Source organism: Lytechinus pictus, chromosome 8 (assembly GCF_037042905.1).
Source record: "Lytechinus pictus isolate F3 Inbred chromosome 8, Lp3.0, whole genome shotgun sequence".
Classification (NCBI taxonomy): Eukaryota; Metazoa; Echinodermata; class Echinoidea; order Temnopleuroida; family Toxopneustidae; genus Lytechinus; species Lytechinus pictus.
Window position 1 is genome coordinate 7394670 of NC_087252.1, and position 27972 is coordinate 7422641.

The 27972-nt window shown below is 36.0% G+C and overlaps 1 protein-coding gene across 5 annotated transcripts; it reads left to right on the forward strand.

The window, feature by feature from the left end:
• Positions 1–16: 16 nt before the first annotated feature.
• On the forward strand, positions 17–25605 carry LOC129266378 (TBC1 domain family member 23-like). Of its 5 annotated transcripts, none has more exons than XM_064103482.1 (17): positions 17–119; positions 3994–4102; positions 4522–4627; positions 5006–5210; positions 7998–8121; positions 8982–9106; positions 10428–10578; positions 10893–11012; positions 11500–11595; positions 12148–12318; positions 13897–13939; positions 14648–14757; positions 15927–15956; positions 18247–18368; positions 19772–19860; positions 21891–22026; positions 22499–25605. In XM_064103482.1, the coding sequence occupies exons 1-17, from the start codon at positions 88–90 to the stop codon at positions 23022–23024; spliced, it is 2295 nt and encodes a 764-aa protein (XP_063959552.1). In that variant the 5' UTR covers positions 17–87; the 3' UTR covers positions 23025–25605. The 5 variants fall into 5 exon arrangements, with proteins under 5 accessions (XP_063959552.1, XP_063959551.1, XP_063959554.1 ...); XM_064103481.1 differs by having other exon boundaries at positions 18229–18368; positions 22499–25594; XM_064103484.1 differs by having other exon boundaries at positions 18250–18368; positions 22499–25538.
• Positions 25606–27972: the final 2367 nt, after the last annotated feature.

Genomic DNA, 27972 nt, shown 5'->3' on the forward strand with positions numbered 1-27972 from the left:
CTGTAACTGTGTAGCCGCTAGCGGCTCAAGCGAAATCCACAGTTTACTTCCGGTATTAAGGGTAAAGGCACAACGTCATCGGGTAAAATGGCAGCCTCGGAAGGCGACGACACAAGTTGGTAAGACAGAAGGAAGGGTTTTTAAATCGCCTTGTTTGTTCATTTAGATATCTTTTGCCTCTGTTAACCATTTCTAATGTGATCCTAGCTCTGGTTTGAATTTTGTGACGAATGCATGTAGCTTTGTGTGTGAATTCGGAGTTTGAATGTGCGTGTAAAATGAATGGGAAATGGGTTTGTGTACAGCGATTGTGTGAAATTCCAATGAATTGCAATGAAAAATGGGAGGGGACGAAATGCCGATGAACCAACATGCAGTGCATGCAAAGCCATGCATGCATCAATCCAATATGTGCCGAATTTTTTTTTACACACATTGCATTAATTTGTAGATTAGATCTTGGCTGAACATAATGTATCAGTATCACATGATTATTTATGAATCATATTAAATCATGTGATATTAATTATTAAAGGTGAAAATAACAAAAAAAAAACAATTAAAATGTGAGACAGAAAACTTTCAGTGTCAGAGTGGTCAATGATTGGAATTCTTTGCCATCTGAAGTAGTGACAGCATCAACAGTCAATAGCTTCAAGACGAAGCTAGACAAGTTTTGGTCTTCCTTGCATTATGTCCACCCATGGGAACAGTGACCTTTTTCACTGCATGTTACAGCACACAGGCACAGACACAGAATGAGAAATTTAATACTCTAGATAGGAAGACAACATACAAGATAGACCTGGAAACTTGTCTGCAGAAACAACTGTATTTTTCCAGTAGATCCGGTATAAAGGTATAAAGGTATAAAAAAAAATGACAAAGCTTAGTGTTACATTCTTTAGAAACTTAGACTCGTAGACTACCGGTAGTCTAAGTTACATTAACGTTAGACTTAATTTCTGATCATGACCTAGTCTTGAGGACTCCATGATGATTTTTTTTAAATACTTTGACATATACTTCTTCATCATGGTCATGGAGTCTGGAACCGCCGGTTGACTATTTGATTTTTATATTAAGATGGATTTCCTAGGGGAATCCATCTTTGTTTTGGTCAGTCTCTTATACATATGTGACCGGCGGTTCAAGACTCCATGATGAAGAAGTATACATGTCAAAGTATTTTTAAAAAACATGGAGTCCTCAAGACTAATCATGACCTGACTTTTTTATTATGGCTTTGTCACAGTTAAATTTGATCATGTCATTATCATCAACATTCAAAGCCATCAGGCCATGGAATATATTGATTTGAAAAAAATGGATATACTTTTTTATTTTCGTAGAATTAGGGTGTCTGGAGAGAAAAAATTATTTTTCTTATTTCAAGAAAATATCACATTTTCTTTGTGAATTTGAAGAGAAATGACCTTCAGACAGACAGAAATGTAACATTTTTGAAAAAAATCCAATTATTGGCTGCAAAAAAGAAGAATGAAATAAGGTCAATTTTCAGCATTTCTCTGCCATAGACTGTGTAGTTAAGAAATAGACACACACAAATCCAAATTTTTAGCTTCCGAGAGCTGTTATAAATTTATTATTAATGCCAAAAACTTGTCCATAAAGAGTCCAATAGGATTTTTTATGCTCTATCTGATAGGTATGATTTTTATAAAGATTTGGAAACCAGATCACATTGAAAAATTGCGACAAAGTGAAAAAAATTGTGCAAAATAGAAATTTCATTTTCCCATAGAAAACGCATGGAGAAATGGCAATCTCAACACACACAAGGAGGAAAGAAATGCTATTTGCTCACATTTTTGACAAACGAACAATCACAATTACTGGAATCTGTACAAAAACGAGCAATGCGTATAATCAACCCACAATATACTGAGGCACTCAAAGAATTAAAAGATCACATTTTTCTAGTAGCCTGAACTTCCCTGAAAAAATGTGCCATATTTTCCCCTAAATCAGCCTGTTTTATGCTGGCACTTTTCAGTGTGGCTTCAGACACCCTAGTAGAATAATGCACCATTGCCAATTTTGCCCCTTTTTTCAGATGATCAAGCAAGTTCAATTTGAAGTAGATCTAGGTCTAGAATATTTAAAGTTGTTACTTCTCTTCCTGATGAGCTGATGTGGCCAGTTGTAGGTTGTACGTGAAACTAAAAGGCCTTGGCCTGGCCGCCTGGGCAAGTACTAATGGTGTCCCCTACAAAGTTTAATCTTTATTTTATGAAGTTCTTCTTCTTCTTCTGGAAACAGTACAGTCCACCGTCTGGTGTATTGTCGTACTGGTTGATCTACATGTAGGTAAATTCTTTTGGAGGATAAGAAAGCCCAATTTTTTTTTATTATTATTATTAAAAAGAAATGGAGATGAGCAAAGGCTAATTTAATGTGGGATACCCAATTGGTAAACTGAACATTACTTTTGGGACAATTATGAACAAAATCATAGAATATCAGAACAAACTAATAATGAGATTTAATTATAGGTTTGGCATGAACCTCATAGCATTCTATTTTTGGGGGTGTCATCTTATTGAAAATGCAAATTAGGTTTATGTCAAAGAATGGAATGTCCTGGCCGTACCCTGTACCCATACATAATAATTTGAGAATATTTTAAAAGTTATTTCACAGAATATAGCTGGATTGTTGCATCTCTAGGAAGCTCTGTTCATTGATTATGAAAATGTAATAGCACAAAATGTTGAAAATTTTAGTTACCAGTAACTTGTAAATATGACGTTATAAGATTGCTACAGTGTATGTACTGTACCAGTTGTGATAATATGCTACATATGGGACATTATGTAGGGGAAGGCGGGGTAAGTTGAGCATAGGGGCAAGTTGAGCCACCACCCCCAGGCCAATAACGAATGAGTCGGACGTTATGGTGGTGTCATGTATTGATGACCCATTACATATCCTTTAACCCCACCACATTGTTTTCAACTTTGAAACAAAAAGTATTTTTTTAGAGGGAAAAATACAAATTTCAACCAAAAAAGTAAAAAAGGGTGTGAAATAGAAAATTGTTTTTTACACACACACGTCCTTACATATAAAAAGACATAAAAACAACATTGTCAGTGTAGGTATGGATCTTCATTCTTGTCACAGTCTTCTACATGATGGATGCATAAGAAATGTGTGGATGCGAAATTATCGCATTAAGTTCGGACTGGGGTAAGTTGAGCCAGCCAACATGGGGCAAGTTGAGCCATGGTAATTCTTATGGTAATGTGAATAAGAAAAACAATCAAACCTTGAAAAGCCATCGATATGCAGGCAGAAAAGAGCAAATTCACACGACAGTTCTTTTACTTTTAGAGAATGTTAGTATTTATAGAGAATTAGCAAGTGAAAAGACTTTCAATAAAAAATTGACATGCTGGTTCTTCCCGCATACATTTTGTACATAGTTTTTGTGGCTCAACTTACCCTAGAAGGTGGCACACCGCACAACTTACCCCACATATGGGGTAAGTTGTGCCACTTGACATCGTTTTTTTCAAAGGTCACAACGACTTTCAGTGTGGGGGTAGAAAGTTGAGATTTCCCAACAATCATATTTAAAGGCAAGGTACTTATTTATACAATATTATTAGTCATATCAATTCTATCATGCAAAATGCAAAAAGTGTCACAACTTACCCCGCCTTCCCCTACATGTATGTAGGTCAAGCATGCTTCTCCTCAGGCAACTGTCAGGCCAGGAAAAGAGGAATAATTACTTCAATTTTCAGTGGCATTCCATAACGTCTACTGGTCAGAAATCTTTTTCCACTCTGTGTGATTTACATCCAAATGGTGTCTAATTCCCCATGAAACAAAGAATAATCTTCATTTGAAACTGTTCCCGTAATATCTTCTTAAATATATCTGTTATCGATTTGATGAAATGACTTTCTTATTCAGCTTCAACTTCTTCAAGTCTAATATTCATTTTCCCCATTATTATGTCAGGCATGCTGAACTTGAAGAGGCACTAGTAGAGAGCTGTGATTTTGGAACCTTGAGAAACATCTGCAAAGGACGACAAATACCCAACATCTACAGAGCGTCAGCATGGAAGGTTTGTGTTTAGATTCTTTATTTAGTAGCAGAGCTAGAAAGGGAGAGGGGAGACAGGGAATTAGACATTTATACAGCAAAAGTGACAGTAAGAATTATGGCAGACCTGAGGCCCGTTGCAGAAAGAGTTGCAACTTGCAATCGCAACTCTAAAAATCATGAGTAACTTGATTTTCTACCAATCATCAGCGCTTATTTGGGACTTGCGATTGATTTTTTGACTTGCGTTTTTAATAATAAACACAACTCTTTCTGCAGATCCCTGAAGGAATAAAGAAGGTGGCACCTCTAATCAGGCTTTTAATCTTGTATTATTGTATTTTGCGTTTTTATCAATTGGTCATTGTTATTATAGTGGGATCGATTATTACCCATTTATATAGCCCACCTGTATTATTATGTATTTTTGTTCTTTGACAGATTTGTCTCAATGTTGCCGGAAAAGCCAATGCCCTGACGTCATTTGATGGCATATTTGATCTTCCCGAACAAGATGTCTTGAGGAAAGACTGCAGAGAATTTATTGGTAAGCCTAAACTTTCCCTAAAGTTCACTTGTTTCAGTTTTCTGAAATGTAATTCCGTCTTCTTCATTGACCTGTATAACTATCTTTCATAGAATATTCAGTTTCAATTTAATACACACATTGCAGCAGTCTTAATTTGATAAACTCATTGCAGTATGCAGATCGATATAGCTTGGCAAACAGATTTTGATCACTCCAAAAAAGTACAATGACAGAATTTACCATTGTAAAATTAAAATTTGAACCACAAAATTATGATTACAGATTTACGATATAGCTTAAAATATAAACTGTATGTCACAAAATCCTAGACTTATTCTTCATGTTGTTATCTTTTAAATTGAATAATAGACGTTATGTTATACTTTCTATTTTCAGATAAGCTTGATAATTCTGATGAGGAAAAGCTCTCACTAGTCAGTGACCTTGAGTCTGTCTTGACCTTCTACTGTAAGTCCAAGAATCTCAAGTATGAAGTGGGCAATGGATGGTTGGACATTCTTGGACCCTTGGTGGCGCTACACATGGATAAGGCTCTTCTGTACAACTGCTTCTATGCCATCATGACTAAATATGTTCCAAGGTAAGTTTCTATAATTGCACCTGAAGGTTTTTTGTGATGTGGTATGGCGAGCTGATGCAACATTGTTCCGTAACGTATTGTGCATACCTCATGGACATCTAGGGGGAATGGGGGACTTGCAAATGTCAAATTTTGTACAGCAGCCTTCATGTACAGTATGCATTAGAGGGTAGAGAGTTGGGGCGTGTCCCACCCTGAAATGTCAAATTTTGTATGTACATGTATAAGCAGCGTATGTAAGAGGGTCATCTGAAAGAATGGGGGCGTGCCCTGCTCTCGAATTCAAATATTGTACAGCTGCTTTTTTACTCATACAATAGGGACTAGGGAGCATGTCCCATTCACAAATGTCAAATTTAGTACAGCAGCCTTCACGTGTAAAAGGGTCATTTCAGAGAGTGGGGGCGTGTCCCACTCTCGAGTTTCAAATTTTGTATAGCAGCCAATGGCAGATGGGTGTCTACAAAAAGGCAGGACTTCCATGTATCTTATAAACCAAAATAAAGTACAGGACCATTGACATTATCTATGGATGGAGTGATAAAGATTGATTTTGAGTGATGTGGTTAGTGTATGATTCATCAACCACATGCATCTGATGATAGGTCTTGCCCTTGGTTTAGTCAGAGTATGCCATGGGATTATTATTCATTACATGGCTTGTTATTTAAAACGGTTCAATAGGTCTGCTTCAACTCAGATTTGCTGCATTGATGATTTATTTTTTGTGTTAAGCACTGTCTTTGTGATAATGTAGATAAATGTGTGTTTGTTATGAAAAATTATAAAATACTTTTGATTATCTGATACTGATACACATTGTGTGACAGACCATTTCAGTGGGGATAGGATTAATACATGAAAGAATTTATCAACTTAAACTTGAGCAATATTCTTCAGCACCCTACAGTTGTTTCTTTAGTAGTAGTAGTAGTAGTAGAAGTAGTAGAAGTAGTAGTTGTAGTAGTAGTAGAAGTAGTAGTAGTAGTAGTAGTAGTAGTAGTAGTAGTAGTAGTAGTAGTAGTAGTACATTGTAGTAGTAGTAGTAGTAGTAGTAGTAGTAGTAGTAGTAGTAGTAGTAGTAGTAGTAGTAGTAGTAGTAGTAGTAGTAGTAGTAGTAGTAGTAGTAGTAGTAGTAGTAGTAGTAGTAGTAGTAGAAGTAGAAGTAGAAGTAGTAGTAGTAGTAGTAGTAGTAGTAGTAGTAGTAGTAGTAGAAGTAGTAGTAGTAGTAGTAGCAGCAGCAGCAGCAGCAGCAGTAGTAATAGTAGTAGTAGTAGTAGTAGTATTAGAAGTAGTAATAGTACATGTAGTAGTAGGAGTACAGTAGTAGTAGTAGTAGTAGTAGTAGTGTTAGTAATAGTAGTAGTGGTGGTCGTCGTCGTAGCAGCAGCAGCATATACGTTTTAATGTTAGATGATTAAATTCAAGCAATTCATGGATTATTTGGTATTGAAACTACATGTATTTAAAAACTCCAATCTTAAATTTCAAACCTTATAAAACTAAAGTACTCCTGAAATCAACGTTGTGGTTGGTAGAAAATCTACAGCTGAGGTTAACCTCCAGCTCGTGACCAAACTACATATATGTCGTAAGGTTTTACTCTGCATTTGGTGAAACGAACCATTTGATGATGAGGAAGGATATTGCGAAAAAGAAAAACTGTAATGTGACTCTACATACAGTAACTGGTTTAGTTGGAAGATCACATTATTACAACACGAAAGGTTTAGTTGGAATTATTGAGTAACACTTTCTAATGAAAATGAAGTTGATATAAGTATAATTTCCTGTTCATATACTTCCTATCGAAGTATTGGTATTTACGATTGAAAATGTGAGAATGGTCTGATTATGACATGACAATGATATTCATACTAAATAGGTTCATTATTGCGGAATGAAATAATCGCTAGAGGGTATTCGTTTGTCTCGCAATCTACTATGGTCAACAAGGAAATTCGTGATCACTCTCACAAAAAGTGTTCACTAGCTTTCTAGGAAATTTGTGATCACTCTCGCAAAAAGTGTTCACTAGCTTACAAGTTCACGAGCTTTCGAGTGCCGCTGCAACTCTTTATCAAGTGACGAAAATTTCCTTGTTGACCATAGTAGATTGCGAGACAAATGAATACCCTCTAGCGATTATTAAAGGTCAAGTCCACCCCAGAAAAATGTTGATTTGAATGAATAGAGAAAAATCAAACTAGCATAATGCTGAAAATTTCAACAAAATTGGATGTAAAATAAGAAAGTTATGACATTTTAAAGTTTCACTATTTTTCACAAAACAGTGATATGCACAACTCAGTGACATGCAAATGAGACGGTCAATGATGTCCGTCACTCACTATTTCTTTTGTTTTTTATTGTTTGAATTATACAATATTTCATTTTTTACAGATTTGACAATAGGGACCAACTTGACTGAATCATATAGTTTTAAGCAATGCTAGTTCCACATGTTCATGTGTTCATGGAGGAATCACGCATTGTTTCACTTGACAATGAGGAGAAAATTAGAATATTTCATGTAATAGAATACAAAAGAAATAGTGAGTGGATGACGTCATCAGTCTCCTCATTTGCATACCAGCCAGGATGTGCGTATAACTGTTATGTGAAATTAAGCAAAACTTTAAAATGTCATAACTTTCTTATTTTACATCCGATTTTCATGAAGTTTTCAGTGTTTTGGTTGTTGGATTTTTCTCTTTTTATTCAAATCAACTTTTTGTTGGGGTGGACTTGTCCTTTAATAATATTCATGGTTTGTTTCTTTTTCAGGGAAACCAACGAGCTGAGTAGAACGTATCATCTCTTTAGATTACTTGTCATGTATCATGAACCGGAACTCTGCAATTTCCTAGAAACCAAAAAGATCTTCCCTGATTCCTACACTAAATGTTGGGTAAGTTTACCACTTGCGAAAACTTTAATAGGCAGAGTATGACTATTAAGTAGAAACATGATACAGTGTAGGGATAGTGACTTTCCATTTACCAGTAAATCAAAACATAAAATCTGGTTTGGTTCTTTACTTTTCATGTGGAAATTCAATAAATACCTAAGTTGCGAAATAGAAGTGATGCTTTTGCTGTGTACATTTTCTATATAACAAAAGAGGATTTCTGTTTTAGGTCAAGTTTGAAATGGAATAACGTTTTTTTTTTTCAATCTAAAGACCATTTTTGGAAACAGAAAATTGCTGTCCATAGGAATGGTTCAGACTCTTGCTTTGCATTCAGAGGTCCAAGTGTTTAAATTCCCCAGTGGTGCAATTGTAATATTATTCATTTTTCTGAACTGTCCTGAAAAAAATTAAATTTTAGAAGTTTTAGGAAAAAGATTTAAACTAGTTTTCTGTGAAAACCCTTCACTTACTTGAAGAATGGGGTCTGGATGGGTAGCCTAAAGTCCCTGAATGGGACATGTGCATAGAAGGTCTTTCTCTCACAGCAAGTTGTATTCATGCTAGTCTTGTCTCATGACCCACTCTTTGATCAAATTTTCAATCAGAGTCTGTACATGCAGACTAGCTTTTAACAGCCAAGCCATGATATAGTCTACTGTGCAAACCCTTCACTCGAGTTAAAGTGGTCTGAATACATACATGTAGCTTACAATGACTTGCACTGAGGGCCCTTAATTGAAACAGCAAGTTTTGTATCTGCTAGTCTTGTTTGTGAAGACCCACTTGTTAGTCAAAGCTTCATTCAGGGTCTGTGCCTACAGACTATTCTCATGCTTTTTCTGTTTCTGTTTCTTCAGTTCAATACAGTGTTTGCTGGGAGGTGCGGTCTGGAGATCATCCAATCAATGTGGAGTCTTTACTTCCTACAAGCTGATCCATTCCTACAGTTCTTCTTGGGGCTGGTTATACTTGTCAATGCTAAGTAAGGAAAACCTCTGGCAAATATAGCATCTCAGTGCAGCTGACGATGATAATGATGATAGGGATTGTGATGGTGATGGTGATATGATGATGATGGAGATGATGATGGTGATGATTGGGAGGAGTAGGATATTGATGATGATATGATGATGGTTCTGTTGATGATGGTGGTAGCAGGTTGGGTGGTAGTGATGATGATGATGATGATGAGGAGGTGGAGGAAGAAAGAGGATGGTGATGGTGATGCTGTTGATGATGATGGTGATTAAGGTTTCAAACATAGATATTTTACGTTTTCATTCCCATGTCTCTTGTCTCTATTTCAGGTAAAAAGTTCTTAAATATAAGAGATGAACTGAAATTCCACAATGAGTGTAGTTTAGCTAGGGTTCTATTATCAGACTCCTACTGTTTAACCCTATCTAGGCCATGGTATTTTGGGAGTTAATATGGCCAGGGGGGGCCTCACAGGGCCCCCCCCCCCCTTGATATCTTGGCTGTCGACCACACGATCACGCCGAAAATTGGCACGCGGGTTGTCTGGGACATAATCTACAAAATTGTATAGTAATTTATTTCATGCGAATTACTATCAAGTGATTATGCTAATTTATGCGTAATTAGTATGCAAAATCATACTTTTTCCTCTAACTCCCTAAATAAAGCTCCATATGTTGTGGTGTTCTTAGCAAGTGTATGAACAGAATTGCAGTATCAAATTATTTTCTTATGTATTATATTGTTTTTTGCAATTTCTTAAGTATTTCTTTGTTTTTTACCTTATGTTTTTCATTGTTTCTTCAATGAAATTTGTTGGGGACTCTTCTGAGATCATAAAAAGCATGAAATAAATACATTTAGACCAGCAAAACTAAAAATAATCATACATTTATGATTTTTGGTTGAAAAAACATTTTGCATTGACTTTGTACACAAAATCATGTTTTTGAGCAATTTTTGGTCTGACATGCACATACATAATGTTGCGTAATTTCGGAACCACATACCTGGGTAACGAAAAATTGGTCTCAAAAGTTGCGCAAGACTTGAAAGTAAAAAGTCAGCGAGCGGAGCGGTCAAAAAATTTCGTGCAGCGAAAATATTGCCGCCGCCCCCCCTGGCCTAGATAGGGTTAAGGATCACATAATAAGAGAATGCTCCATTGCCTCAATGGGAGCTCAGATAGCTCAGATGATAGAGCACTGGTCATGCAAGCCAAGGTCGTAGGTTCAAATCCAAGTTGGGTAGTATGATTTTCTTGCATTGTTTTTTCTGTGGGTGTACAACCTAAACCATATATTTCTTTTGTGTTTCTCTTCCAGAGAGCATATCATGGGCATGACTGAGTCTAACCGAGACGAACTGATCGATTGTTTAGCCATGTTTCCAAGCCAACTAGAAGAGGATGATGTTGAAGATTTCTTTGGTTTAGCTCAATACTATGCATCAAAAACGCCACAGTCATTTAGAAGAGTACGTAATTTCTTTGACTCTTTAATCTTGGGCAATATTAATTTGGGGATAACTTGATTCTACTTATGACAGCATTAATATATTTTTACCGCTAAGTACATAAAACACATTGAAATTCTTGGAAACATTTTTGCTTTAAAGATATTGCAATTAAAATTAAATTTCCTCTTTTTGTAGGAATGATTATTCTGTACTTGTTAAATCAGATTTTTCTCTTTTTTAACATATGTATAATAGATCACATATTATATTGAATGTTGCCTCATTTCTACGATAATTGCTTAAAAAGGGTATGTACCGCTATCTCATTCTAGGAGTACCAGTCTTTATTTGGAGCTAACTTTGCCAGTCCGAAGGAAGCGAGTGAAGGCCCTAGCTCTCTCTGTCTCCTTGTCAATCCATCAGAACTTCTTCAAGCTGTAACACAAGGACCTGTGAGTACATGTTTCTTGGGAAGCGTTGCCTAAAACTTTTATTTATTTTCTTTTCTGATTTCTTTTCTTGTGAATACCTAGCATTAACATTATGATAAAACCAAACAGAAAAATGTATTGTGCCTTAAACAAATAGAACTACAGGGGCTTTTTTAAAGTCTTGGTACTGGTAATTTAACAAATACTTTCTGGTTTGTTGTTCCAAATATTGAGTGCTGCAATTCCAAAGTAATTGCCAACGAGTGCAAAGTGGAATTTATGTTTGAATTGTCATCTGATGATTTATTTTGTACTGTGATATGTGTACAATTGCGCCCAATCAGGGTAGCCGTGCTAAAGCCGGGGTAATAGTATGCAGCGCTTAAAAACATTTGTATGAAGCGCTATATAAATGTTGCATATTATTATTATTATTACAATCAAGAGTGAAATAAATGTGATTTGAATACTTTAATATCAACTGTGCCTTATTTGTTTTATTTGACAGGGCGACGGTATTAGTTATTTTGTTGTTGATTGCCGGCCTGCTGATCACTATAACAGGAGTCATCTAGCTACTGCTTTCCATCTCGATGCTAACCTGGTAAGCATAGATCTCTGGTTGAATGCAAAACATCTTCAAGACAAAATAGGATGAATAGAACATAACATGTGAATAAACGAAACAAGTTTTTTGTGTTTTTGTGAACCAAAGTTCAACAAAATCGTTAAGTTTCAAAGTGATTAAACATTAGCCTTAGCCTGAAAGTTATACACAGACTCGTTGGTATTTATACACTTTGGATATCGTGTTACAGAAAATTTTCAAGAATGTAGTTAAATAAAATTTTACAAAGCACTGTATGTGGTACTTGGAAATCGTAAATTAAAATATTCATTAAATTACCAGGATTTTTTTCTTTTGTGTGGGAATTCTTTACCCAATCTACGGGCTTAATCTGCAACATTGGAGAAGCTTTATTACATTGCAGTTAATGGGGGATTTTCCATGGCTCTTTTGGGCATTTCACCCAAGCACCCTTGTAAAAAAAAAATTCCTGATAAGGACTGAATATACAATAAACTAGGAATGAAAGTATAAACCATTATGTCCACAGTTGATTAATCAGGAAGGCGTATGATTCTTTTCTTGTAGATGCTACAACAGCCAGCTGAGTTTGCCAGTGCAGTGAAGGCCCTTCTAGCGGCACAGCAGCAGTCCATCACGGCAGGATCACAAGCAGCCGGTGAACACCTGTGTTTCTTGGGAACGGGAAGGGAGGAGGAGGATCAGTACCTTCATATGATCATTGCTAACTTTCTACAGGTGTGTGGATTTTGAAATCCATTTTTATGCTACTTTCATACTTATGAATCTGACTCCACACTGACCGATTATTTAGGAAATATTTAATGGCCTTGAGTGGGATGCGAAGAAATTTTGTATGAGCTGAAGAACAATATTGGGTGAGTCGAAGACTAATCCAATATTGTTCTTCAGCGAGTAACAATATTTTTACGCATTCCACGAAAATTGGTCATCCAATATTTTTATTATTATTTAGATACTCCCACAAAGCTAAACATAAATTAATAAAGCAAAAAAAAAATGTTTTTACAAACCATCATTTATGGCAATCCTGTAAATCATGAGTATGGTGCTGAGTAATGTAATTTTTTTAAAAGAAATCTCTGTACAGATGCGCTCGCGTATAGTGCACGCGCATTTGAATTCAATAAATTGACGCAATCTCTCTCCACACCTCCTGGCAACTAATACGCAAATGCGATTTCATTTTGACGTAACAATAGCTTCATGTGCACAATCATTTATTAACCGATGATAATCTTGTGGGCGGGGCAAAATATTCATTTTGTCAAATATTTTCAATTTTGGATGGTTTTCATAGGCATGCATGTTAAAAATCAGTTTTAATATTTTGTCTCTTTGAAACAACCTCGCAAGTCGTCAAAAAATATATGAGCCTCTAAAACTCTACATCTATTAAAATAATGATGATGAATATGTCGTAGCACATGCTCACCAAGTCTTATATACGGCACGCAGCTAAGCATTGAAAAGGGTTTAATAAATCATACTTAAATATCTTTACGAAACGTTCTTTTAGAATGACAGCTGAACTATATTTGCAATTAATAAATCACCCGGAGGGGGGGGCCACTTCCCTTGACGAGTGGATACCATGCGCGACCATGGGGTCTCAAAAAGCACCCTAAACACGTATATTCCATATTCTGAAAATGCACCCCTTAACAAGTATTGGCGTGTGAAACCTTACCCTTAACAAGTATTGGAAACAAAACGATACTCTTGGCAAGTATTCCTTGAATTGAACCCCTAAACAAGTACAGCAATATTTTAATTGTTACGTCACGGATGTCGGTCGTCAGTTTTACCTTTAACTACAACATTGGGTTTAGTACGGCCCCACCTCCCACACCTCGCGTAAATCGTACTCTAAACACGTAGTGTTGACTGTTGGGGCAATAAGTACATCCTTTATAAAACATTTTAATCCTAATTTTCTATACCCTCGCAAATTTGACCCTAACCACGTAGCTCTTCTAGCGAAAATAGATACCCTTTTCATTATTTTAGTGTTTTTGACACCCTTTTTACGTGTTTTTTTGGTCGCGCATGGTATCCACTCGTCAATGTAAGTGGCCCCCCGGGTAAATCACATATTGTATGGTGCAGAATATGCTAGTTCTAATAAGCACTTCTCAAAGATAATTACATGTAGCTTATATGGGCTTGTTTCTAAAAAAAATAAAAAATAATGATAATACAAAACAATGTGCATTATATTCTACACAAAGAAGAAAAAAAATGTTTCCAGGCAAATTATTGATCTTTGTCTCCTTCATTTATTATTTTTTTCAGAGGAAAATCCAATCAGTTAGTATGGCTACTGGAGGCTACACAGGTAAGCAATTAAAGGTCAATTGTAAAATTTGTATATGTAATACTGCTTTAATCCTTACCTTTGAATGGGGGAGGGGGATCTCACCCAGATATCAGATTTATTAACAATTTGATTTGTCTCCGCGCTACGTCTAATTGTACGTTGTGATAAAGTTTGTGGATAGGATTGGCAACATAAAAAGTTTTAAGACAAAAACAAATGATTTAGTTTTGTCATTATGAAAAAATGTTATCACAGACCTTTGATCAGTGAGGATTCAAACCATGTTTGTTTTACATCAGAAGAAAAACATTTGAATATATTGTGTAATAATTGTATAAGACATCACCCTAATTCATATAGCTTTCTTTCATGGCGTGTGATATTTAAGCTCTATCAAATGTCAGTTATTTTAGTCTCTCTTTTTATTAAGATCAGCTATTTATTTTAGTGGACTTGGTATGTAAATATGGTGACACGTCATTTTCTCCGGGCTTTATTTCATCCAAGATTTAGGGTGAGGGTTGCCAAAGGGTTTCATACTAGGTTAAGGGTGGGGTATAGTGTTAAACCCAGGGTTGAAGTAGGTCATTCCATTAATGTGTGGAATTCACAGCGGAGCAGATGTCGTGGATCCATAAATATTGCAATGGAGCAACTCAAAGAAGTAATTGTCAACAAATTTTCTTAATATCACATGTTCTTTTTATTCATATTTATTCTGATCAGCTCTACTGAAGCTTGTAGAGAAAGAATTGACGACAGGTATGATAGATCCAACCATACTGAAATCAGTCATCATCTCACAGCCAGAGAGTTCAGGATCAGATGATAGTGGGGTAAGTTAAATTCTCAATTTGAACTGGGTCTTTTTTTTGCATGCTTCATCTTCCTATTGTATGGTATTTATATACATAACTCTAGTATCCAGTTGGAAATCTTATTACCGTAGTTGATGTTCAAATCAATTTCATTTTATTAGTCTATGATATATGCATAGCAATATTTCCTCCACTGGTTTTTGCATAAGAAATTAACAGAAAAATTATGGGATATATTGTAGAAGATGTCTCATATGAAATATTTGTTTAGAGGGAGATCGGATCAGCCCCTGGGATTGAAAGAAACTTCCCAGAGGTGGGGTAGACTGTGTGGATAGTGTGTGGATGATCAAAATAGAAAGGGATGTGCTGATGTAAATAGTGGTGTGGTGGTGGTGGTGATGATGATGATGATGATGATGATGAAGATAAAGATGATTATGATGATGATGAGAATGATGACGGTGATGTCGATGAAGATGATGATGATAAAGATGATTATGGGCTATTCCACGGTTACCCACGTTACATTTGGAGACACCTTGACTCATACTTGGAGCTGTAACTCCATTATTATTGATAGGAACTAAACATCTCTTTATCACAACATAGTACGCAGTCTGACTATCCTTTGTATAAAAACAAAACTTGGGAAATTTCATAATGCTCCTGGCAAATCTTTGAAATGTGTCGGTTACTCATGTTACATGATTTGGACATGCATAAAATGAAAAGTGGACATAAGTGAAAAGTGTCCTCATACAAGGCTTTTATGAAAGTTGATTATATCCATTTCAAAGAAGTATATTAGGGAGACAAATTTGTATATAATTAAAAAAATAAAGAACACATGGTTTTTACCCAGGGGTGCAGATAAAGTGGTTACTCACGTTACGGTTCAGGTGGGCTATATGTACAAAGACACATTGAGCTCATGTCCACCAACCTATGGAATTGCCCTTTAAATGATGATGATGAGGATGATGATGATAACGGTGATGATGATAAAGATGATGATGATAAAGATGATGATGATGATGATGATAGAATGATGACGGGGATGTCAATGAAGATGATGATGATGGTAGTTATGATGATGATAAAGCTGAAGTAAAAGCTCTAATAAAACAATACACTTAGCCGGGATAGACAAAGTAGTAGCAATCCAATCTGTCCTTATATCACAGGCTGACAGTTCAAGTTTGGAGAACAGTTCGGTGAGTTATTTCCCTGATCTGAACTGGCCTTGAAATATAAAGGCTTCTTTTGTCATATTCATATACAGTCATTCTCCCTAGTGAAAATATTGCACCATGGTCATACACTAATCATATACTCAATCCATAATGATTGGTACATGTACATGCATTGATCTCAAACTGCAAAAGAATTTACATCCCCCCCCCCCCTCCCTTTCTATTTAAAATAAAAATTTAAAATCTTGCCATCATCATTTGCTTATTCTCAATAATCCTTTTGCTGTTTGAGTGACAGAATGCCATACTTCAAATAATAACAATATGATAATAATAATAATTATGATAATAATAATGATGATGATGTTTTTATATACCGCACTTCAGACCAGTATTAAAAGACTCTCAAAGTGCTCTGCAGAAATAAATTTATGCATTATAAATTAAAACAAATGTTCAGGAAGGAAAACCAAAATGGCCCAGGTGATATTGAATCCAAGTATAGTCATCACTTTGACATGCTGTAAGGACTTTGATAAACTGCATTGTTGCACCTACTTTCCATTTGTTCTCATCCCACATGGTCTAAACCTAGTTCATATACAACCAGGTTGTCTGCCAACCAATTGGTCTAATTGCCATGGTAAATTGCCATTTTTTCTATTTTCAACTCGTCCACTCATCACATGGTCTACCTTCATTTAGTCTAATGCCATTCCGTCCATCAACATTTCAACATTTGGTCCAATAACCATTTGGTCCAATCACCACTTCATCTATTCACCAGTTCGTCTATGACCATTTCGTCTCATAACCAGTTGGTTTAATACCCATTTTATTTTCATTCTTTTCACCCAATTAACACTTAGCCCAATTAGACCAAATGGTAAATGGACTAAATGGTTATTGGACCAACTGGTTATTAGATGAAATGGTGAGTGGACGAAATGGCAAATAGACCATGTGGATAGGGGATGAACTGATGGTAGACCAAATGATAGTAGACGAGTTGGCAATTGGACGAATTTGCATTAGACCAATTAAAAATAAATCATTGCCTTGTAACTTCTGAAGGTTTTCATGGCGAAGAAGAATAGTGAAGTAGGTTTCATGGTACACCATGTATCTTTCTTGGGCAAGTGTTGGTCCTGTAAAGGACCACCCAAACTCACTGCCATTTAGCCCAGTCACCATTTGGTCCAATTTTCAGTCAGGCTATACTCATTTTGTCTAATATCTACTTCGTCTAGCACCATATTCTATATGGTTAGATTAATTGTCTAAGAACCAAACATTCATTTGAAAAATGACATATGATTAGTAGGCCTTGATGAAATGGAAATTAGACCAATTGGACATGAGATTTAATGAGGATTGGACCTGGGTATTAGACCATGTGGAGTGTGTAGACCAAATGGCAGTTGGACCAAATTGGTTCAGCCCATGTGGTATTAGACTATATGAGAAGTAAACCAAATAGTTGATAGTAGACCAAACAGATACCCATCAAGACTGATCTCTTCATTCTTATTTGAAAGATATGGAAGAAGGACTTGAACAGGATAATTATCTTGTCATTCAAACAAAGTTTGAGATACAAGGTCTTGTCACTCTAGGGGGGTGTTTCACAAAGATTTAAGTATGACTTAAGTCGCACTGAAATGCCGACGCGTACATGCTATGCAACGCGCGATCTTATTGATAGAAACGCATCAGTGCGCGTCCTCATGACACGATCTGACCAATGCAGTCAAGCCTTTCATACCGTACACAACTCGGTATTTAAGTGCGACTCTAAGTCAATGTCATATTTAAATCTTTGTGAAACACCCCCCAGGGATGATTAAGAAAAATACTTCTTTTCACATAAAGTTCATCCATGTGTGTATATTTTTATATCTCACCCTCTCTTTGTCCATTGTTATTTATTTGCACTTGATTTTCATGTTTACATTCTCTTGTTATAATTTCTCCCCAACTGTTTTTCCCTCACAATCTGACTGTCGGTTTATCTCTCACTCTCTCTATCTTTCTATTTCTCTCTCATTCTCTTCCTCACTCTATCTTTCTCTATGTCTGTCCCTCTTCCCCTTCTCTCCCTCTTTCATCTTTCTCTCTCTTCTCTCACTCTCCATCAATATCTCAATTTCCATCCCTCTGCCTTTCTCCTTTTATCGCACCATCCCTCAATCTTTCTGCCCACACCCCTCCACTCTTTATCTTACAAACTCTCAATCTCTCCATCTATCTTTCTCTCCATCTATCTTTCTATCCTTCTCTCTTTCCTACTTAGATTGGTGATTCCCCTCAGAAGCTAACGGAGCGTGGAGCGGCTGTGATGGGCCGTCTTACGACTATTTTTAAGAGCAAGTCGGCGTCTGTCAAGGACAAGGTTATAGAGTTCATCAAGAATGATCCTGCAGGAGAGGAAAAGTAAGATTTTAATTCTTTATTTTATAAAAATTCTGATATTCACAATTATGATACAAGAAGAAAATCTGATTACCGTGTTTCATGTGGGAAATTATCGTTATCCCGAAAATGGTCCTGTATTCTGGAACAGTTTTCCTGAAGATGTAAAAAAATCACAATCCCTTAATATGTTTAAATATAAACTTAAAACTTATCTTCTACAAAATCTTTAATTCCCTAGACTAAGTTAGCTCAATTACATTCTTTCTGCAAAAATCAAACTCTTTATTGACAAAATTGGGATTATTTTCTAAGATTTCTAACTTTTTAAATGATCCCCCACATTTACATATACTGTTTCTCTTCTTGTCTGTTTGTAAATAAGTATTGTTTAGATTTTAGTTTCTTGTTGTCATGTAATGTTGTTTTTTTTTTTTTTGCATCTGAATATTTATTTGTAAATATAGTACTGTATTCTGTAATACTGTCTATGCACCGTTTGTATTGTTCTTTTTATGAAATGTGGAAATGAATGAATCAATCAATCGATCGATATCATTAAAGACTTTCTGTAGTTTGGCAAATCCCTGAAAGTCAATGTCACTTTTCCAATTCATCTAAGGGGTACTTTGGGCTGAAAATAGTGATATCTGAATAAAAAGAGTAGAATACATTGAGCAAAATACTAAAAATGTCATCAAAATCTGATAAAAAATAAAATAGTTATTGAATTTTGAAGTCACACAATATTTTGTAAAAACAGCTATTTGTATGCTGTTACATGTGAATGTTCTCTGAGTGGGCTGATGATGTCATGACCCCACTTTACCTTTTCTCATGTTATTAAATGAAATCATGATTATTTGATATTTCCATACGTGTATGTATGGTATGTCCCCCTTGTAATAATATAAATTGCTGTAATGACTATCTTTTGCATCAAATTAATTATCAATCCCATTCGTTTCAGTTTTGGTGGACAAAATTTTAATAAATATAATTTCATGTAATAAAATCCAAAAGAATAAATGGGGATATGACATCACCAGCTTGCTCATTGCATATTCATGAGGACATTTACAGAACTGTTATACTGAAATAATGCAATGCTTTAAATGTCATAACTTTGTTATTCCTTGTCCGATTTTGGTGAAATTTTCAGTGTTTTGTTTGAGTTCTCTTTATCTGTTCAAATCATATTATTTTTCACCTCGGAGTCCCCCTTTAATAGATTAATATGAATGATTGTGCCCCAACACTGTGAAAGATGCAAAAGATGCAAAATAGAGTGTTTTATTGGATTTTAATATTTTAGATCATACGTGATATCACCTTTCCTCCATTTCATTCTTCCCTTTTCTCCTTTTTCTCTCTTCTCTCTCTCTCTCTCTTTATTTACATATTTATATCTCCTATTTCTTTAGACATGTGAGCAGTCTAGATACTGGTAAAAGATACCGAAGCGGTAACGTCCAATCAGTCTTCAGCATCGGAGATGAAGACGATGATAACGGTAAGAGAACATTAGATTTTACCCTCCCTCAGATTTAGATCTGGCCCTGTCTTACAAAGAGTTACCATTGATCCAATCAACCACAGCTATGGAAAGCCAGCAACGTCAACATCTAAAAATGCATGTTTATTCAAATTATTTTCTAGGTATGATGTATATTCATACATTCATCATTTTCTTGACAATTCAGTGTGCTTCTTTTTGTTCACAAATTGCATTGTGCAAATGTTCTGAAGAAAAAATTATGACATGGATGGATTTCCATATAGTTGAGGTTGATTGGATCAACCGTAACTCTTTGCAAGAAGGGGCCCAGAAGGATGTTTCATAAAGCTGAGTGTAAAATTATGCATGACTTTATGAACGACTGGAACATAGGGTCACCTGGGGCCTGTAACACAAAGCATAGCAATCACCAGAGAAGAATATCTTTATGATTGATTGCATTGGGATTACCGCTGCTTATTTCAGGACATGCAGTTGTGAGTTGTGCTCATAACTTAGTGAACTCCACCACAAAATGCACTCCTTCATGCTGAGTGTTGAATGTAGACAACAACTCTACAATGTTTAGCGAGCCTAGAGTGACAAACCTTATTGAATATAATATGTTATCACCTTCGCAATTAAATATCTATAACATGGCAGAACTTGAATACTTAAAATAAGCACCACATACTTTTGAGCACCACTGTAATATGTTTTATGCATTTTCTTTCACCTGTATATAAGGAATGAACATATCTCCAGGATTTAATTTGCAAATTGTGCTAAATATTACTGGCACAAATGAGAATAATAATTGTTGTTTGTAGTGCTTCATCTTTATTTTCACTAGATAATAAATCATTTGAATTTGATTTTTTAATGACTTTGTTAATTTATTTACTAATAATTCATGTTTGTATCAGATTTAGATACCCCCTCCTCCCCCCCCCCCCCCCAAAAAAAAAAAGCAAACCAGGAGCAAAATTTGATTTCTTACAAGATACAATTAGGTTTGAAAGGTTCTTATTAATTTCTCAGAACGAAGGGATTTGACATAAAATTATCATCGAGAATATCTTTGCTTCAAAACTAGAGCAGCAATGGCTTACTTATCGATCAAGGTCACTTTCTCATCGTCTTAAGAATACCTTCGAAAGCCTTTGGGCCATTAGTCATTAGAAACTTGACAGTTCATATAAAAGCAGTCATTAAATGACCTTGCTTTTCCATTACTTAATGTATGATTGCTGATAAGACAGCTTCTATCAGTTGTATATTGCTAATCTTGATTGAACCACAGGTGCGCTCGGCTTAATAGGAATTAAGAACATGGGGTTAATGGAGAAGTTCTCAATCAGAAAAGGCGCTTTCAGAATATTAAGTCATTTTGGTACTTGTGTTTTTACTGAAAATAACATTAAAAAATCACAAGTTGTATGATTATAGTTTGACATCATGTGTTGAAGATTGAAGAAACAGTACTCAGTAACGCCCCCAAATGTATGTGGCTGTGAAAATATTCCCACTAACAAAAAGGGGAATTTTTTTTTTTACTAATGTCTTTAATTTTCAATATCTCCCTTTGTCTTTTTTTTCACCTTTTTCCCTTTCTTTATTTCCAACCCTTTAACCATCTTTTTTTTTCATTGTTTTTAATATTCTTTTTCCCCTTTCTTTATTGTTTCTTCTTTTTTTTCTTACTCTCTTTCTCGTTCTTTCTTTTTTTCTTACTTTCTTTCTTACTTTCTTTTTTTCTTTCTTTCGTTCTTTCTTTAAATTTATCATTCTGCCTTCCGTAATTCTTTCCTTCTTTCTTTCTTTTTTCCTTCTTTCTTCTGTATTCATTACTCTTTCTATTTCTCCTATGCCTTTATTTCAATATACTAATCCCATCGTTTTCTGCCCCCTTCCCACCCTCCTTTCTTTCATTCCCTCCCTTTCATTCTCTTATTTTTCTTATTCTCCTGTATTTCTGTCTCCCTCAATATATCATCCTTCTATCCCTCTCTCCTTACATTCCTCCCTCATCTTTTCCAATCCAGAGAGTATTGGTGGTGCTGGTTCATCTGATGAGGAGAGGAGAGAGTTGGTCAGCACGGACACCTGGCTCAAGAAACCTGAGATCCTCAAGGCTTTTGACTGTCAAGAGGTCAAGGACAGCGGACAGACCTATCCTGGGTGAGTTTACACCAAGCCTTGTTAGATGATGATGATGGTGATGGTGGTGTGGTGGAGGTGGTGGTTGTGATGATGATGATGATGATGATGATGATGTTGATGATGATGATGGTGATGATAGTGATGATGAAGAAGAAGACAAAGAAAAAGAAGAAGGAGGAGGAGGAGAAGAAGAAGAAGAGGAGGAGGAGGAAGAAGAAAAAGAAGAAGCAGAATGAGGAGGAGAAGAAGAAGAAGAGGAGGAGGAAGAAGTAAAAGAAGAGGAAGAGGAGGAAGAAGAAGGAGGTGATGATGAACACAGTGACGGTGATGTTGGTAAAGGTTGTGATAATAATCATGACATGATAATGAAGTGGTAGTACTGTAGTTTCAATGACGATTGACAATGATATTTACGATTTGTAGAGTCCTTTCACACGATTCATTGAGACACATTTTAATTTCATTTCTCAACATATTTCTTTCCCCTCAGCCATGTCCTAGTCACCCCCACCCATCTCTACGTCTTACGAGAGGCTGCTAACAAGAAAGGTTTCTCCTACATCATGGCTCGGCGATCCTTGGCCGACGTCGTCAGAATCACCTCCAAGAAACGCTGCTCAGAGTTCATCACATTCCGGTACGGCCGCGTCAACAGTGCCGGCGAGACCCTCGTCTACGGCATCGATAGGATTTACATCCCAGATGCGTCCGAAGCAACCAAGATGATCAAGCAGTTGATCGTCAAGTGTATCGACGAGAAGGACCCACCCCCTCAGGACCAAGCCAAGGATGCCACTAACAACATAGACAACTCGGACAAAGATAGCGCGAAAGCCAAAGGCGATGCAGAGAGTAAAACTATGACAAATGCAGAGGATACGACGATAGATACTCAAACTGAAAGTAAAGAGGAGAGTGTGAAGGAAGATGGACTTGATGAAAAGAAGGAGGTTGGAGATGGAGAGGATGGAAAGAACGTAGAAGAGAGAACAGATGATGCAAAGGTGGAAAGCTAGTATTGGCTTCGAGAGACTCTGTGAAGAGAACGAAAAGACAACTATTGCAGGAGTTATGTGCGACGGTTCATCCAGCCTCCCAGGGATCGATGCAAGCAACGTGGAGAAGCCATGCAACTTCTTACCAATAAACAAACATCAGTAAAGATATATATATTATTCACTAATCCTAGAGTAAAAATGAATTAATGTAAGTATATCCAATACGTTGTATAAAAAATGAATTTATATGTTGTCAATCTGTTTGAAAAACAGTGTAGGTTTCAGTAGCCTCGGCCGTCTGTGATGTAGATTATACAGGTCTATGTAATTTTTGCCTCTCCTTAAGACTCCTAAAATCCTATTGATGGGTGGATGAAGGATGTAGAATGGGCAAGCTTCCCGCCCAGGGGCCCATTCCATCAAGAACTTGATTTTATAACAACTTTGTTACCATGGTAACTACCATGCTAACAGGGCTCAGTAACCAATCAAAGCCAATGTTTTAATGAGAGGTACAATAATCAAAATTATCGTCTATATAGAGCGTCTTAGCCATACATTAAAAACGCGTATTTTGGTCTGCATCAATTGCCTGTGCAGTATTAGAGCGTATCCCTAAAATGATCGAAATCCGACGAATATCCCATAGACTCCTGTACAAAAGTTACTGTTGAGTATGAGTCCATATTCAAGAGTCTTGCGCGAATGCGTGAAATATACAACGCGTACAACAATGAAAGCAATGCGATGCGCAGCATAGATCACAATTATGCTCAATGACGTCATAATGAACTACATGTAAGTTGCATGTCAATGACCAAAATCGATCCTGAAGTGATGATACCATAATGTGATAAGTGATATGACTTGTTAAAATCAAATTTCTCCCTCTTTTTTTTGGGGGGGGTGTATAGATGATAATAATTATATTGGATGGCTTTACCAGGAATATTCCACTCATTAGGGCCAATTTCTGGTACTAGTATTCCATTCTGAGTCATCCAATATGATATAAGTCTTCAAAAATGGGAGTCAGATTTGCAAGACATAGAAAAATAAACATCTTCAATTCACTCCTAATACATGCATCCCCAATGTTGGTTATGATAAGATGCTTGTTGTTTGAAACTGTGTTCTGAGACATACAAGATAGCTTGAGCTGCAAGTAAGAATGGAATGATTTAACCGAATGATAAATGCCATCCGCAGGGAAGAACAAGGATTAATCAGAAAAGCTGCATGAGAGATCCCAAGAAAAACTATTCTAGTGTTAGAATAAGGTTTGCGATCACTTTAAAAGAGAAAGACCTTCAATTCATGCATGGTGTTTAGAACACATGGTCAACATATTTGTGGTAGTGATAATCCAGGCTTTTCCTTATCAGAAATAAGAAAACATCCTTTCTGTGTATATTTTTTTTAACCTTGTGGTCCATTCTATGTGGCACCTCTCTTGACTTACTGACCCGTACACTTGACAACACTATAGCCTTTCCTGTAATGTAGTATTGCAAAGGGCCATAACTTATGCTTTCAACTTGGGCCAAAACATTCCTTTATTTGTATGCGATTTACAAATCTTATCACCTTTTAGTGATTCTGTCATTTCTTATTTGCACGCAACACTGGAGCTCAAACGGCCTTTAAAGGGGAATCCAGCCTTGGCCATAACATGTGTTGGGAAGGAGAAAAATAAATTGAACAGAATGGTGAAAGTTTGAAAGAAATCGGACAAGCAATAAGAAAGTTATAGCTGCTTTAACATTGAGATCACTAATACTATGTAGATTTCAAATTGGCAACTGGGTAAGTAAATTATGACAAGGGGCAAGGACAACTTTCCCATAGGCCATGTACTTTATTATCAGGGATTTGTGGTTTTATCCTAAGTACCCATTCCCCTGGGGCAGTAATCTAAATATATCCCAGGTAGTATATTGTTTTATGTCCTCATGAAAGAAAATTATAATTTGAAATAAACTTTGGGGAAAAATGAAATTTTAGCCATAATATGTATTGGAGTACATGAAAGAGTAGTCCTTGCCTTACATCACTATGACATCCCATATGCGGCCAATTTGAAGTGTCCATGGGTATAGTGATTACCAATATTTACAACTTTTGAAAATTCATAACTTTCTTGTTGTTTGTCCAATATTGTTCAAACTTTAACCTATCATCTTGTCTGATTCTTTTTTCCTTATAAAAACACGTTTTCTTTTGGGTTGGATTCCCCTTTAATTAATTTGCATCCAAACGTATGTTAATGATGGATAATCTGGAATAATGTTCAATTTGTAAATAATGATCTTGTTTCCTTTGTTTAATCAAAGTGACATTATACATATGTTGATACAGAAAGAGTTTGATTCAAAGAATATATTGAGTTATATATTCGCAGAATATATACATTCTATGAAGATTATTATTTATTTGAAACTTTAGGCAGTGTATGACACATGTGCATCAATGATCGTAGTGTGTCATTTATTGTACATTGATATATTGATTCAAGACTATAAATTATATTAGAATAGAAGTAGTTCAGTGTTCCGAAATCAAAACTTTAGAATCAGTCGTTCAATGACAGTGACCAATCAAATACATTGTTTCATTCACGTTTTGTTTTAAAACACTGACCAGGAACCAATCACATTGGTGCTTTTGATATTTGCAATCAATCACAAGCGTTTGAGTGGATAGGGCCCAAGGCTTTGTAATGCAAATTTTTGGGATGGATCGCATATTGTATGAAAGAACCATTCTGGGGCCCGTTGCATAAAACTTTTTACCTGAGAAAAATCAGGTTGTTTTTACCGGAGTTTTTGCCATGTGTTAAAGTCAATGGCAGAAATCAGACTAACCTTAGTTTTCAGTTTTTACCAGAGTTTTCTCAGGTAAAAAGTTTTATACAACAGGCCCCCGATTGGTTCCTGGTCAATGTATTGAAGAAAAGGCACATGCCACAATGATCCTGATTTGCCATTGCAATTTAGCGATTGATAGTACACTTTTGTAGGTAAATTACCAATTCCTCTACTGCCAACACGTCCACTCATTACATGGTCTACCTTCATTTAGTCTAATTACATCCCATCCATCAACCTTTCGTCTAACAACCATTTTATCCAATCATCACTTCGTCGAATCACTAGTTTGACTATGACCATTTTGTCTCATAACCAGTTGGTCTAATAATCCATTTTATTTTCATTCATTTCGCCCAATTAAACTTTTGGTCCATTTAGACCAAATGGTGTATGGACTAAATGGCTATTGGACCAACTGGTTATTAGATGAAATGGTGAGTGGACGAAAATGGCAATTACACCATGTGGATAGTGGGGAAACTGATGGTAGACCAAATGGTACTATACGAGTTGGTAATTGGACGAATTGGCATTAGACCAATTGAAAATAAACCCTTTTGTGTACTGGAGCCAAGTTTTCTCACGAAGCATTGCAAAAAATGTATGCTATCGAGACTGGCAACCCAGGCATGAGTTCTTTCTTTTATATAAAGAGTTGCAATACTGTGCATTCAATTCAAATGGTGTAGTTTAAAAATAGGAATTTCAGATCAATTTCACTTTTGAGTTTGATTTTAAATCTATTGAAACTTTTTGTGAGACAGGGCCATAAGTTTTAGTTCAGTTAAAAGCTACTGAAATCATTCAACTTGATTGGCTGATAGTAAAAATGTTATAGAAATTGTGCATTTGTGAAACAAGGGGCCCAGGTGGATGTTTCATAAAGATGTTTGTAAGTTAAAGGAGAATGAAACCCTTGAAACCAGCTGAATCCATATCAAAGAGAAAAATCAAAGAAACATATTGTTGAAAGTTTGAGGAAGATTGAATGAATAATAAGAAAGTTATGAGCATTTGAATATTGAGATCACTAATGCCATGTGTAGATCCTCCCATTGGCAATGCAACCAAGATCTGTGATGTCACACACGTACAACTCCCTCATTACTTTAGTACTTATTTCACTTATATTCTCACTTTTATAGAGTCTATCACAAGGTGAGGTGTTCTCTTTATGAGAGGACAAGTACAGAGGTTTCACAACATTATATCAATGATGAATCGTTTGTCATATGATTAGAATGAGCAAAAAGAGATGTTTTGGGGTACATTTTCAGTGTCCAAAAGGGGAGAGTTGTCCAGTTTTGGACACTGAAAATATACCCCAAAACATCTCTTTTTGCTCATTCTAATCATATGACAAACGATTCATCAATGATATAATGTTGTGAAACCTCTGTACTTGTCCTCTCATAAAGAGAACACCTCACCTTGTGATAGACTCTATAAAAGTGAGAATATAAGTGAAATAAGTACTAAAGTAATGAGGGAGTTGTACGTGTGTGACATCATAGATCTTGGTTGCATTGCCAATGGGAGGATCTACATGGCATTAGTGATCTCAATATTCAAATGCTCATAACTTTCTTATTATTCATTCAATCTTCCTCAAACTTTCAACAATATGTTTCTTTGATTTTTCTCTTTTATATGGATTCAGCTGGTTTCAAGGGTTTCATTCTCCTTTAAGAGTGACTGGTGAACCTTTCTTACGCGCTACATATTCACCAATGGTGAATATATCATGTATCACAAGAAAGGATCACCAGTCGTACTTAAAGTCGCTCTTAACTTACGAACAGCTTTATGAAACACTCCCCTTGTCTACTGCTTAATCAATGCTTGCCTGGCATTTCATCAACAAGCATCATTCATGTCATGGATGAGCAGAATATTTGTGGAACTATCATTTTGAAAGTATAAGAAAAAACATGACAGCTTTTCTTTCCATCATAGTTGTAACAAAGTGTGTGAAATGGTATACTACTAGAATGTTAGATTGCCCAACATAGCACTACAAGATAATGACCAAACTCTCAAGTAGCCTCAGTGAGAAAGCATTCAAAGTAAAGGGCAATTGCTAAGTTTGACCTTTA